The following is a 14795-nucleotide window of genomic DNA, read 5'->3' as shown; positions in this document are numbered from 1 at the left end:
ATATATGTATATATATATTTTTTAGTGCTTTATATTATCTTGACCACACAAACATGCTTTATTTTTAAATAAATCAATATACTATAAAAACACATTTACCAACTAAACTATAAAAACAGCATATATAAATTCAAAGTGGTACATGAAAATATTTTAATATATTTATGAATCTGATTACTTCACTAATAAATACCACAAACATATACATTTTTAATGTGTAATAAATTATTGTTGAAACACAGTATTTTCATAATGGACAATTAAACTTTTGTAAACATAAATAAAAAATCTACTTACTTGGATTAGGTGGTGGTAGGCCTGGTATAAAAGGCTGCTGAGGTGGTTGGGTGTTATTAGATGAAGTGGGTTGAGCAGGTGGATGATGCTGAATAGTTTGGTTCATTTCCCCATCAACATCCATTGCAGATCCTACTGCTCCAGCTGCTGCACTTCCTCCACCACCAACTGAATACTCATCTTTGACCAATCTACCACCTGGTCCTACGCCTACTCCTGACTGTAGAGTCAGCCCAGATAGGTCTGTAAAGAACGGGTCTGTGCGGGGAAACCAACCCATTCCATCATACACCAAGGCCACAACAATAAATCATTTACACTTATGGTGCTACAAATGAATTCACAGAAGCTTTGCAAAGAAACAATGCAATGAAAAGAACATCGATTGAAGCACATGATCTCTCTATGAAAACAAGTAAAAGATATGTTTCATAACACATACCTATGCCAGGAGATACAACCCTCTCATAGTGATATGGATTTACACATACAGAATCACATTTTAAGTCAAAAGCAAACTGGCAGTACTTGACGTGTTTCAATTCATTCTTGTGCAAATCTGGCCATCTCCAGATTCGTGCATAAATAACATGTGGAAAACCTTTACGACCAGCAACTTGTAGCCTGCCATCCAGAGTTCTTTGTATTGTGACACATTTTTTTCAAAAAAAAAAAAAAAAAAAAAGAAGGATTACATTGTAGTTAAGGGGATTGAATTTCTTCTTCATGAAATAAATTCCCTCACAGAATAATGCTTACTTTAAGCTTTTTAACCAAAGATTCAATGGCTCTTTTACTGAACCCTTCACTTTCACCACCTTGACGATGACACATGAGAGAATGTACTATGCTTAAACAAGCATCTGCACTAGTCGGAGCACTAGGAGCGATTCCTGTCATTTCTCTCACTATAAATAAGCATTTATATTGAATAATATAGATGTATACGTACTGTAACGAAAAAATACTAAAATTTGAAATATATACAGAAAGTAACATTATTAGAACTTACATTCTGGATTAGGTTGCATTGGGGGCGAGGGATACAGATGACCTCCCCCGCCCGCCAATCCAACCATCTCTGTGAAAGCCGTGGCGAATACCGTTCCAATTCTTCGATTGAGACACTATTCTTATCCTTAGCTTCGACGTGTTCAAGTTTTTATGATTTACCATCTAGCAACGATCTGTTAGCCATGTGTCGCAGACGTGGATTCGCTGAAAGTGAGAAATAGTTAAATGAATCGAATGTAAGCAGTTATAAAATATTAACAGGCACTGAACACACCTTATCGGTTGACGAACTAATATAAGTCGGGAATACACGAAATAACCTTAATCGAATCACTTTACGATGACGTACCGTGAACTGACAGTTACTTCGAGTAGGACGCTGCTAGTTTTTTTCGGAGGTTAGATTGAATCGTTGCGACATCAGTAGGACCTGGTAGAACCGCACTTATCTCTAGTATCTAAATGCACAATTCGCAAAGCGACTAAAGCGCCAGACTATACCGCGCAAGTTTTCAATGTTCGCGTCCAGTTCTCTCTCATCTATCCACGAATTGTACCAAATATTCCTATATAAACTATATCGTTTCAAGTTTCATCTATGTTTACTAATCTACGACATATCTCAAACAAGGTACCCCATGAATGAAGTAAAACAGGATGAAGATTAAAAAGTTTTCACCCTTTAGGGGGCGGCGGGCGAGGAGAGGGGATGTTTATTAAAATCTACCTGCATCTTTTCTACTACTTTCATTCTCCTCTTCACTTTCAACCTGTTCTTAGGACTCGGCGTTACTATGGATCCAAGTGCTTGTCCATTGATTAAAACAGCTTTTAATAATTTATGCAAATATTGATAAAATTGTTCTTTTATCACAGACGCTCCAACGGATACGTGTAGTTTAATTTTGATTACGTGCCCAAAAATTAAGAAAGAATAAATAAACCGCTATTTATTATATTAAAATCGATATCGTAATAAATATAAATGCGAATAGATTTTGCATCTCTTTATTAAATTACATTTCACAGATCAGGTATTTAATAGTTTCGCTAAAATAACACAAAGGAGTATTACGAATTTCAAAATAGAATATACAATGTACTTTTTAACGAAAAAAATTTTAACCAAAAATGAACGTAGCTAATCTACCATTTAAATATAAAACTACGTACGACTTATTCAATATAAAACGCAAAGTATTCAACAGGGGGTGTAACTCAGTGGTAGAGTGTCTGCTTCGCATGCTGAAAGTCCTGGGTTCAAATCCCAGCTCCTCCAATCATTCTTTTTTTTCTTTTAACATTCAAGTTTTGTCGTGAAGGGTACTTTTAATACATAAAATAATTACAAGTACATGGTAAAAATCACATTGGGATACGCACAAAAAAAAGGGGGGGAAAAACATTTACATTCAAGCATTGTCTACAAAATTTCATTCTGGGTAGGAAATCCATGATTAGGGAGGTAGATGTACGTCCCGACCCATTGATAAGCACTTGAGCAGCAGGAGATACGGTAATTTCTAACCCAACCTAATCACTCCTGCGGCACTAGTACTTAGGAACAGGACAGGATTTATGTCCAATTTATCGTAGTCCTGTCATCGATAGCCATAGAATCATCCCTTCGATCATAGAACGATGCTTTAGCCCTGCAAATCATCACGCCAAAAAAAAATTAATCGTTCAAATTCCTCGTAAATGAGAAATCTTCTAGAGGAACTATTGATTAAAATTTCCAAAATTAAAAAAGTCTGAGAGAGAATGAAACACGATTAATAGACAAACAGACCAAAGGAGATAGATCTTAATATAACATGCCCACATTTTGCTATAATTTAGCACGAGATTAGATAATCGGTAGAAGAATACGGTAGCCCATAGATATTGCGTGACACATTCACTGCGTGCACGCTGTAATCGTTTTACGAAACGGATAGAAGTCCTAAGTCAATTAAGTTAGCCTATTTATGAGATGCGAGTTACTAATAGACATACTCTTCTCTGTTACACTTTCTTCGAATAGTTTCATTCGATTTACTCATCTTTCCGCCTCTATAATTAGGAACAATTGAAATGAAAAAATTTGTTTAAAAGAAAGAAAAAAACTCATTATCGTAATATAGCTAGGCAGCAGAAGTGATAGTGATAGTGATGGAGTTATTACGAAGCGGTACCTATAGTAAGACATACGTCATAATTTTAGTCCGGACGTGGTACCGTACACTATATACCGTACACACTATGATGATGCGATGACACACAGTGGTACTCATTGAAGCGACCTCGAGAAGTCATTAAAGTCGCCCACTATCGTAGCCTCTTTGTTCTTCTTTCTTCCACCATGTTCCTCTCTCCGAGAAATTTAGAGCTTCACGCAGCATCTGTGGTCCCCGCAACGAAACCTGTTGCTTCTCTCACGAAAATTTCAACGTCTGTCATACCTCGACTCAGTCTACTTCGTCCATGTGTCCACATACTTACATACAAAATCGTGTGTACATCAAAAACAGCCCTCCGTCGATATCGTAGAACCGAGTAACTACTGTTGACAGTTTCGGTTAACGCGTCCTTGTTGCTATTTAGACATCTTGGCCGTTAGATTTTCCAAGATCCGCTGGTCAGTTATGTTGTAAAAATAGAATAATACATTTATCAGCGTGAATGTTGAAAAGAGTTCAGTTAGGTTGAACGTTCGGCGAATTTCAAGGAATAAACGTGACTTATCTAAGTTAGACGAGGCGAAGAAACGAAGAATCGGGTGTTCAGGAATAATATCGCGTACGGAAATGCGTGCGCGCGAGATAGAGAGGGAGCCCTACAATCGAATCTTTGATTTCTTCGCCCCGCGTCGCTGCTTATAAACGCTTCTCGTCTCATCAAACACCGTATTCATCGTTCGCCTTAATGCTACCAGTTCAGACTTGCTTAAGCACGATTTTTCCCCATCGAGACTTCTTCTTCGAAACTTCCGATCAACAGACGTGTTCACACGTTACTAAAACCTCGAATCTATTAATCGTACCATCAGCGCCACGGTTAACGTGTGTACGTACATAGGGTTCGTTCAGGAGAAATACGTTAAAAAATGCAAAGCTGGCATAAGCTTAAAGAGGATTATCCAGAAGATGTTGTGGCTTCAGCTGGACGCGTGGCCAGCTTCTGCTACGCATGTTGCGCACGCAACGTCGCTGCTGCTGCATACTTTCGGCGGATCGTTTTTTCGAGACATGTCGACTCGTGTGAAAAAGTTGGACGAAAAAGCACGACAGACTTTCGGAAGGAGAGATATGGTAAAATATATAATACGGCTATGCAAAGATGTGCAGAGGTCGTAGAAAAGGGGGAAGACGCGAGAGATTGACTCGAGAGCAGAGGGGGACTACAGAAAAATGGGGGAGAGAAGAGAGCCGGAGAGTATACCAATTAACGCTAATTTCTGTTAATGCCGGCTCTCCCTCTGGGTGTTCGTGAAATAGCTCGTCAACTTATTAGGCTACGATGCGCAAATTGTGGGTGGATGACAGAGACAGTAACAGAGAAGGAATTCCGCGAAGCAAATAGGAGAAACATTTCTCTCTCCCCCCCAACCCCCACTTCGGAACAGTACTGGAGAAAAATCGACTATAGACCGCTTTATATTCTACGAGGTTACTCTGTAAAAATTCGCGGAGCGTTCGAGAACCGTGGCCTCTGTGTTCCTACCGCGAACCGAAAGTGTTCTATTTTAAGAGGCTGCGAGAGTTTCGAATCAAGATAGAGGTAAATAGTTTACGATTTTTCCGCTCGCTACAAACTTTCGATGCACAAACATATTGGATCACTGCCGCGGAACGAGAAAAGAAGCGTGCAGGAAGTAGCGTATAAAAATTTAATCGGATCAGAGAGACTGGTGACTGGGAGAGTATAGAGAACTCTCTCTGTTTGTCGATATTTCTTTTCTACGAGCTTGAACGACTTTCTTCCACGGATATTCTTCTCCCTCTCGGTAGTTGTGTACTATCGTTCCGAGCCAGGGGTCAAAAAGTCGCCAAGATACAGGCGAGCCACGCATTGCGTACTGTTATATTTTCATGAATAACAAAATGTCGTCGTTGTCTGGCTGCAATTGTTACTACCGTTCGGACATGACGAAATCTCGAACACATTCTCGCTTGTTTTTCCGCGTGGTTCGTTCGCGGTACGTTTATCGTTTCAACGATGATCACGCGGTGGATGGAATCGCGTCGGTTTCCTCCTTTTTCCACGCCTTTTCTCGAGACTTCGACACGTTTCACCGGGGTGTCAGGTTGGAACGATACTTTTGACCGTGCGGTCACATGTGATCTCTCGTTTCATATGTTGTAAGTCGAGCATGGAAAACATATTCTCACGGGACGTTGGAAGTCTCGAGAGGAAAGTCTTAGGATCTCTCGTTAGGATTTCTAGTTTCTGTTTAAACAATTGAACGAAAGATAAGACTGTCCGATTGTCTGGAAGAATTTTTGTTAGATTAAGAGAGAGATTAAGGGAGAGCGTTCTTCGTGAAATGTTGTATTAATAGAGCAGTGTGCTTATCGGTGAGGTGACTAGTGGTTAGGAGAGTTAATCTTGTTTGCGTGATCGTGAACATATTTACCAGGAAAATAAGAATAATGTTTCTCTTATGTATAACTAACGTATTACAAACAACCGGATCCGTATGACGCTGGAGGATTTCCTATATAGAACCACGTGATCGATGTTATTTGAAAGCGTTTACGAACGAAATTGATGTTCACGGCCTTAAGCTGTAAATATACAATATTTTACCAGTACTCGGTGGCTCTTTGTCTATTTTCAAATGTCTTTCACGACGCTAACAGTTATTGGACTTTGATTTTTGAAAATATGTATAGGCGTTACTTGAATCGTGTCCGGTTTGACCGAACAATCGAAGGAAATCTCATGACCTTTAACTTCTATAGGACACTAATGCCCATTGATGCACATTCTTCCGCACTTATTAATGTAATAACACGGTGTGCTTAATTCTCCGGAATAAGCCCATTCTTCCAACGATGGTCGAACAGTATCGTCCAGATCTTTTTTTGCAACACTACACTGCCTTTTCGAAACGAAGATTCCGAAGAAAGTATGTAATCATCGAACTAGCCAGCCGTGTCTCGATCGATCAGTGAAAATGTTGATGACGAGAGAAATGCACGGTAATCACAAGAAACGTGATCTCAAGGGATCGAAATACGAACCGCCACTGGGAATGAATGAGCTTTATCATACGTATGAAACGCATATCGAAAAGTGTATTTCGTTTCAATATTTCTTCACGTGCTTCCCTTTGTACCCTTACACATTTCTTCGAATGATCATCGTTAACGATAAATTTCTTTGAATTTAACAAACTTCGATTCGTAATAATTCAAACGAGCAATTTCAAACGTTCGCGAAGATGCGCCACGTAAAAAAAAGACTGTATGCATAAATCTGCGAACGTAACGTGAAACACTGAACGATTATTAAGAACTAACAAACGTGACGACGTGTAAAGAACGCTAGAAACGTTCAATTTTTTTTCTCTTTCCCACGCTATTCGTTTGTTTCACGAGTTAGAATCGTATTAGAAAAGAAAACACTCGCACGACACACGCGGCCCGAACGTAGACCGACGACTGAGCGATAAACTGTTCTTGATTGGCTTAATATAGTCGGACGAGCGCTGTAATTGGCCGCTCCTTGCCGCGCGGGAAATGATTGGTCAATTTAATCCTAGAAGCACGGTGCATTAAGCATTCAACCAGCGTTCAGTACCTATTAACGGTTCGCAAGAGAGGCACTGCTACTGCCACCGCCATCGTTTTCTGCGTTGTGTGTGACGACGGTACACCCAGTCACGGTGGCGGTGTATGGCTCTTTCTTTATCGTCTTCTCTACATACTATAACCCCCAAACCTCTCACCCCGTACAATCACGTCTCTCTCTCCCTCTTCTGCTTTTTTTCTCTCTTGCCATCGTTCCAAATCAATTTACCAATTGAAATCAGTGCCGGACAGTGAAGAATCGCGCGTCACTGAATGGTCGGCCAACCGACCGGCAATATGCGTCTCCCCTGTGCCTGTCTTCCACCGCTTGTTATCAAACCATTCACCAGCTTGACCAAATCCTTATTGCCTTGCCTTGGCGCACGATTTGAATCGCGCGGCTCACGATACGACTCGTCCGCTAGTTCTCTCTATGCCAGTGTCTTTCAACCTTCACTTACCGATTGAATTACTCTACTTGTCGAGATACCATTCGATATGGAACCAATGAGAACCGGAAATGGCTCTCTGCCGCGCAAATGAATGCGCAGTGAGAATCTCGATGAAGAATAAAACTACGATCGAAATTAAATATACGTATGAATCTGACAGGATAGATATTTATTTAGGAGTTGAGGGAGGAATCAGTTGTATTAAATTTTGCTTTCTTACGGTTTACTTTCTGATTTGGAACGATATATTTCGAAAGGACTGCTTGAATCATATGACATTTTATGACAAGTAATTCCATCTACTTAAAAATACAATAAACAAAAAATTTATAACAAAATCTAAATTACAACGCTAAAAGAACAATTATGGATAATATAAATAATTTATTTTGTACATGTTCGTAGAATTAAAAAAGTATATATATCCCTGAAACAACTTTGGTTTGATACCCATGGTACTTCAGTTGAGAATCGCGGGCCTGGATGATGAAGCCTGATTGGTCGAGAGATTCCCTTCCGGTTCAGTGAGTATTTTCGGAGGTGAGATTTCCCGCGCCACTCTTAATCGTTTTCCGGACATATTTTACTTTTATAAGTGGAATAAGTGGTTTTATAGTTAGAGTGTATCGTTTTATTTCGTGTTAGTGACTCGTTTAGCAATTGTGACATGTTTAGAAGCTTGTCACGAAGCATACGTAGAGAAAAATGCTTTTGGAGTTGCAAGGGTTATCACGTGCAAGCTTCCGAGAACCCAGAGTATCGTTGAACGTTAATTCAACGATTCGTGAGTACCAAATCGTGTGAAAAATTTATTATCTGTTTCTCTTTTTTCGAAATATCAAAGAAATATTCCGTAATACCGCTATTCGTTACGAATCCATCGTAGATATTGCTCGTCTGTGTGAAAAGTAATCGTGCCAAAGTGAATTTCTAAATCATCACCTACGGCACTACTACTTAGCACACAGATTAGTAAATTAAAGTGGCGTGGCAGCTTTTCTCTACTTCTTCTGTCCACGGCCACAATTGCCTGTCGACTGCGTTATGCGAAATGCAGGCCCAAATATATACCTCGAGGAGGGATTAAAGTTCAAATTTTCTATGGTCATTAGTCAAACGATTTCTCTTATCGCGTTTTACTCAATTTTCCTTCCTTCGATCGTATCGTTAAACTTCGAACGTGAATAAACGTTATTCATTCGCCGTAGAAAAATGATCCGTTAATAGTGCAGTTGTTCGATTTATCGATGGAGTTGGCGTTTAGCGAGACACCTGACGAGAAGATAGCTTAATTTGCGAACGTAGCAATGAGCACGTCATTTGTCTGCCCATTGTTACGGTCACAAATCGAAATATCTTCGTACACGAGATCGATCGATCAATGTTTTCTTCGTTTGATCTGCAAAAGAAAAACAAAAATAGAATATTTTTCAACAATTTACAAACAGTCTATATACGACTAACGTATGTATTTACATACCTCGTTCTCGCAACATTATTTTGAATATTATCGCTTATGTAAAGTACAGGAAAGCAGTCCAAACGTGTTTCAAACAGATTTATCAGTCGGTATACAATAGTTGGTGACCGCGTGAATCATCGTTGGTTAGAAGTTTTTTTGGTTGTTTTCCACGAGTACATGTAGTGGTTGGGAATCGTGTCGTTAGCTGAGCAAATAATAATTGGTCGAAGGACCGTGCAAATTGACGAAGAATGACGGTAGTCATACAGAGAGTTTAATGGAGGAAAAGGACAGCTCGCTGATTAATGCGTGCACGCGGTGTGCCCCTATGCCACCGAATGCGCTCCTCCTGCTTGCACGACCGTCAGCTTGCACTTATTGTTAGAAATAGTTTGGTCATTTCGTTGATAATCGTCGAAGCTTACGTGTATATCTAGATAGATCCACGCTCGATTTTTCTCATGCGGGTCCATTTTACTGATTTAAAGTAACCTACATACGTAACGTGCGCGTACCACCTTTTATTAGGATACAATCCCTGTTACGTGCTCTTTTCTTACGCGGATCCTATGGATCCATTGTGCATCGATTAGGCTTGTTTCGAGCCTCGTCAGATTTAAATGAAACTTCAATCAATTTAAACTTAATTCTTCTTTTCGCTTTCTTCATATTTAACAAGTATATACATACATTTATCTAAGAAAGTAACACTCATTTTTTTTTGGTAAAAATTAAACGCGTTAATGTTGCATCACTAACGTTCAAACGATCACATATGTTTTTCGTCAAGCACATTAATACTTATCGTTTAAAGATCTTTCTGGTTTTTTTTTTCGAAGAACACTTACCTTCATCCGATAATACTCAGTTTGAATTCGATTTTTCGAGAAATTTCTTTACCCTCGATACACTTAAATAGAATAACTATCACTGTTTCGTAGCTAGTCAATACCTATATGGCAGCGGTTTAAGCTGGAATGAGAATGCCATCGGAAATACAGTTCGCAGCGTACAGAAGTCACACGTGCACAGGTGTTTTCTGAGATCACGTGTGCCACATATGTAATTCAGTAACTGAGCAATGATATCGCTTCTCTGCTCGCGAAGAATAGATGCATGTTTTGCTCGTCTTCCACCGATATAGAAGTTTCAAATGAAAGTAGTCGTTCTGACACAGGTATAACGTTCGTTAAAATTCTAATCTAAGGATTGTTCCTTGATAACGTTCACATGTGGTACACACGTGTTTAAATGTAAAAAAAAAAAGAACGATCGATGGAAATGTAAATTTGAATTATCACGTTGGGCGAAGATTGAAGGTTTGAGTGAAATTTAGTGAATTTTCCGTGGATTTCCAGGGAAATTCATGATTGAACGAGGGAATGGCCCCGGCCGAGTAATTTAGAAGAGTTTATTAAATTGGGTAGAATGCTGTGCGTAGGCCTACGCCGGATACTCGGAGAATGAATCTCATCCAACGAGAGGAAGTTCGAATTAACTCGAGCCACTGCCAAGGGGGTACGGCAGAACCCCATATACTATGAACTCTTGTCCCATTTATTCTTTGCACATTTTCTGCGTCACGTATCGCACGGGGAATCGTCCTTTCGACAAAACTCTTCCTTTTTCGAACATTTCTCGTGAAAAGTACGAAGGAAAAAAAGATTCGTTCGACGTTGATGAAATTTACGGGATAATAAAAGTTCAAAAGTGCACGAATGTAGTAGAGAATTAAGACTTATTAGAATCATTTGACCCTGCTTCTTATAGAGTACTAAGACTTTGATGAGTTTATTTTATCCCGGATAGGTGGGGAGGGCGATGGAAAGGAGAGGAAAGATCGTATCGCCGAATCGATGAAGAAGGAAAGACAGAAAAGTATGTCGTGCATCGTGTTACTTGAATTGTAGTACTTTGACACTACGATCAAGTCCTGCCAGCAGTCGATCTGCGTGGGTGGGTTACACGAAAGGAATAAAAGAACGGAGATATAATTAGTCTTAAGATAGATCGTTTCTTGTTCGGCGTAATATTCGGTTGTTTAAAAATTTTATTCGTGGAATGTGCACATGTATTTGAAATATACAATTTTTACAACACAATAAATACAGCACGACGTAATACTACCAAAGACTGTACAGTACATCAGTCGAGATAAGATTATTACCTATATCTATAAGATTGGTCATAATTTGCTCGTTCAGCCTCTTTCACAAATTATATCGACCACACTTGGCTCCATTAGAACTGGTTCTAAACATCTATGTACAGCACTACCAAGTATTTCATCCAGTAAGAAATGAACGACGCTGTAAAAGAATGTTTTTTTTTTTTTTTAAAAGAATTATTATCAATTATACTCTAATAGTAATTATTAACGAATATATGGAATTAACGAAGTAACGATTAACACAGAAACTTACTTCTCGTCTGATACAAATCTCCATAGATAGAGTTGCAAATAATGAGTGTCCACTTGAATTTGTTGCAGCCCGTATTTACTGAACGTTCGTAATCTGACGTATTCCAGGAAGGTCTACGAGAACAAAGAACGAAATGGTTGTCGTATAGGTTTTAGATAAAACGTCGATTCATGATAGTACATATTGAAGGTACAAAGTATGTTGCGTAGTATGTGGTATACGCAACGCGAGAGAATAAGGTATCCTCGCGATGCAAAGTGGATAATGATTGTGCTATTTTATCATTGTAACTGGTCGACAGCACCTGTCTCTATTGCTGTACCGTGTCTGCTAAAAGTATTTTACCTTTAAACTTATTTTGATGATCCCGGTAAGAATAGAGGCTTTGTTGAATTGAACCGATGAGAAAATTTCGATGCGCTCTGAGAATAATTTATGAATATTCGTCACCAACGACGAATCTATATGATTAGGCATGTACGACGACCAGCTGGATCTATAGTGATGTCTCGATACACTGACGCTGGAAAAAATAGTAGATTGTTCAGAGAGGACGATGATTTGATATTTGTAAAATATCGTACCTGTGGGTTCTTCTACTGCTGTCGCTGCTTCTGTCGACTTGACCGTCAGTGTCGTCGTATAAAGCAGCGACTTGAGTATCGATTAGCGTCACATGTTCTACGACCATCTTCATTGCTACTCTAACTGTCCTTGGTTCGTTCGTGCTCAACCAGTCTCTCGTTTCGACAGATTTCCCTAACATCTGCGACACGGACAAGCCTTGAATACGCACGTAATAGTTCAATAAATTTTGCGCCGCTTCTTGGAACTTGTCGCATATCTCTGACTTGGACGTAACCACGTTTCCAGACGACGTGTACTGTTCGATATTGAATAGCTCGTCGGTGATATTTAGCTGCAAATTCAGACGTGATAATTTGTTGAAAATATTTGTTTAAATATTATTTTCAAATTCTTCTTCCTACCAAATATTTCACATTAGCTTCTTTATACTCGATGCACATTTTGCTCAGTAAAAGTAGGAGAGTAGAGTACTTCGAGACCTCTGGTCCGATACAGAATCCATTTGCAATGACAATTATATGATGAAGAAATCCAACGACTAATCCTTCCCTAACTTCATCCACACAAAAGTTTTGGAGAAATTCCGTTTGCACATTGAACGACAAACGTCGTTGTATGAATACCTAAAATGACATTATTTTATATCAATCAGCGTAACGAATTGTTACGGTGTCAGTATGGAGATTAAAAAACAAACCAATAAGTCTTGTAAAACACCTTTAACTTTTTCAATAATAGGCATTATAAGCAATGCCTGAAGTTCTGGCATCTCTTTTATTCTACCATCATTACTGTCCCTTTCTTGAGAATTTTTCGGATTCAATATTTGTTTCACTTTAACAAGTATTTCGTTTAAGTGAGACTTTAAACTGTCCAAATGATTCCGACATTGTTTTCTGCCAGCGTTAATAACGATATCGGTACTTGTCCTAATACATAAAAATATGTATATCAGTATATATTTTTCTTTACCAAAACATCTTATTTTTATATTACCTTGCAAAATCTGTTCCTTTGCACAATACATTCATAGCCTGTATTTTTCTGTGGAATTTGTCTAATGCTTTTACCAACACATCTGTATCAGCCACATTCTCTACTCTTTTTCCCATAAGATCGAAATACTTTTTCATATTTTTCATGATAAAAGTGTTCAAACGCGGAAGAGCTATCGTGTCAAAGTCGTCTGGAAATTCGTTTTCTTCCGATGGTGGTCTATTTATGAACATTTCGTAGTAAGATGCAACAATCAGGCACAAATCGCTAAGAAATCCTGAACTGGCCATATCTACAAATTCTATGATATCATTTGTAGACATATCTTCCAAAATTTCTAGCTGGGTAGCTAGCTTTCCATCTGCATGTGTTAAAAATTCGGCGCACAGAGATTCAGCTGGTTCTTTCAGCTGTAACAGGAGTTCTACATTTTCAGCTAAGGATGCAGCTGGTGTATTTTTTTCGTGAAAATGCATCCTCAACCTTGATTTAAGTTCCTCTACAATATCCTCACAGTCTTTTTGTATTCCTTGAAAGGAAGGCATATTACCATACTGATTTAATACACGTTGTGCATGAATATAATCATCTACTGCCTAGAAAAGTTAGGAATATTTATTTAACCCAGTACAATTAAATGTAGAAATCGAGTGAAATTGTATAGCATTTAATAATGTGAAATATGATAGTCACCTGTCCATAATTCTCTTCGTTTATTTTATCTTTAAGATTACCAGGCAACTTGAAGAGAAATTGTAACTTTTTCAATAAAGCATGAACAGAGGATAATTTAGAAATTTGCTGCCTAGTACCCTGCAATGTTGATGAAATCTGTTCTGAAAAAGTAGTAATACTATCCATGTTTTTTGCCAGTAAATCCATACTATCTTCCATTTCTTTAAAATCAGTTTTCATCTAAATGGTACATGAGCAATTTACATACATCAAAGGGTTAAATAACAATTGCACTTATACAGCTGTAAAACAATTTTACCTTTCTGATAGTGTCAGTAGCAGATATAAATTTATTATAATTTTCATATACTAAAGTTTGCATATCAGAATTCAATATTTGGGTATTTTTTATGATTTCTGCTTCATGATCCATAATTTGTTTCAATGTGCATTCCTGTGGAAGGAACAAATATTGATTTTCTACTGTCAAATTAATGTAAAATATAATAAAAATAGAAAGATATACTTACTTTCAATAGTTTTTGGAAATACATATCAGGGTTGAAGTGCTGCCCATTAATATCATATGGATTATTAGAATTCTCTGCCATTTCGTATATTTTTCTATTGCAACAGAAATATTTTGACAGTAGAGCTGTTCGTTAGGTTAGCCAAGTGTATTACGAAGTTAGAAATTCAATTTACAAAAGGTTAGGTGAAAGACGCTGTATCGAGCAACATAACCTCTCGTAAAGCTTAAGAAAAGTGCAACAAGTGCAATAACGTGTAAAAAAAGTGAATTATTCGTAAGAAAAAATGTTTCGTGAATGTATAATTTAAACTGTTGAACTTTCTTAACATCGCTGCACTTTATGGAAAGGTTTAATATTTAAGATATATGTAGGATCGAAAAAAAGAATGAAGGGGTTATTGTATCTTATCGTTGAATTTTATTGTTCAAACATTATCAAATTACATCGTATACAAAAGGACTATGAGAAAATTATTTAACTTTGAATCATTCGAGAAGTGTACAAGCCACAATAGTCAGAAAAGTTCTGATTTGGATTTAACATTTTTCACGAACCTGTGACAAGATGAGACTGTCTAC

General features: G+C 38.1%; 2 protein-coding genes and 1 non-coding gene across 3 annotated transcripts in view; 1 reads left to right on the top strand and 2 right to left on the bottom strand.

Annotated features, from left to right (window-relative positions):
• LOC108573841 (mothers against decapentaplegic homolog 4) overlaps positions 1–1376 on the bottom strand; it is a 5819-nt gene extending 4443 nt beyond the window's left edge. The window contains 4 exon segments of the mRNA XM_017936318.1: positions 298–540; positions 740–1019; positions 1057–1205; positions 1310–1376. Coding sequence (XP_017791807.1) covers positions 298–540; positions 740–1019; positions 1057–1205; positions 1310–1376 — 739 coding nt within the window.
• Positions 1377–2518: 1142 nt separating this feature from the next.
• Positions 2519–2590, top strand: Trnaa-cgc. The gene has a single exon. It is a non-coding gene; the product is annotated as a tRNA-Ala (tRNA).
• An 8612-nt stretch (positions 2591–11202) lies between these two features.
• LOC108573879 (vacuolar protein sorting-associated protein 51 homolog) lies at positions 11203–14295 on the bottom strand. The gene is made up of 10 exons (XM_017936364.1): positions 14215–14295; positions 14004–14138; positions 13703–13924; positions 13010–13605; positions 12711–12942; positions 12415–12636; positions 12010–12344; positions 11771–11948; positions 11426–11538; positions 11203–11311 (listed from the first exon to the last, which is right to left on the bottom strand). Exons 1-10 carry the CDS (start codon positions 14293–14295, stop codon positions 11203–11205), a joined length of 2223 nt encoding a protein of 740 aa, XP_017791853.1.
• Between the last annotated feature and the right edge of the window lie 500 nt (positions 14296–14795).

The sequence above is a fragment of the Habropoda laboriosa genome, unplaced genomic scaffold (assembly GCF_001263275.1).
Source record: "Habropoda laboriosa isolate 0110345459 unplaced genomic scaffold, ASM126327v1 scaffold111, whole genome shotgun sequence".
Lineage (NCBI taxonomy): Eukaryota > Metazoa > Arthropoda > Insecta > Hymenoptera > Apidae > Habropoda > Habropoda laboriosa.
The sequence above is the reverse complement of the archived record's forward strand: the minus strand, read 5'-3'. Positions and strand labels throughout refer to the sequence as shown.

What these genes read in the sequence shown, in the direction of transcription:
- LOC108573879 (XM_017936364.1), bottom strand. Translation starts at nt 14,295, where the DNA reads ATGGCAGAGAATTCTAATAATCCATATGATATTAATGGGCAGCACTTC. An exon ending in AAAGGAACAGATTTTGCAAG is followed by an intron (nt 12,943 to 13,009) that starts GTAATATAAAAA and finishes TTTATGTATTAG; the next exon opens with GACAAGTACCGATATCGTTA. An exon ending in GTGTTTTACAAGACTTATTG is followed by an intron (nt 12,637 to 12,710) that starts GTTTGTTTTTTA and finishes ATGTCATTTTAG; the next exon opens with GTATTCATACAACGACGTTT.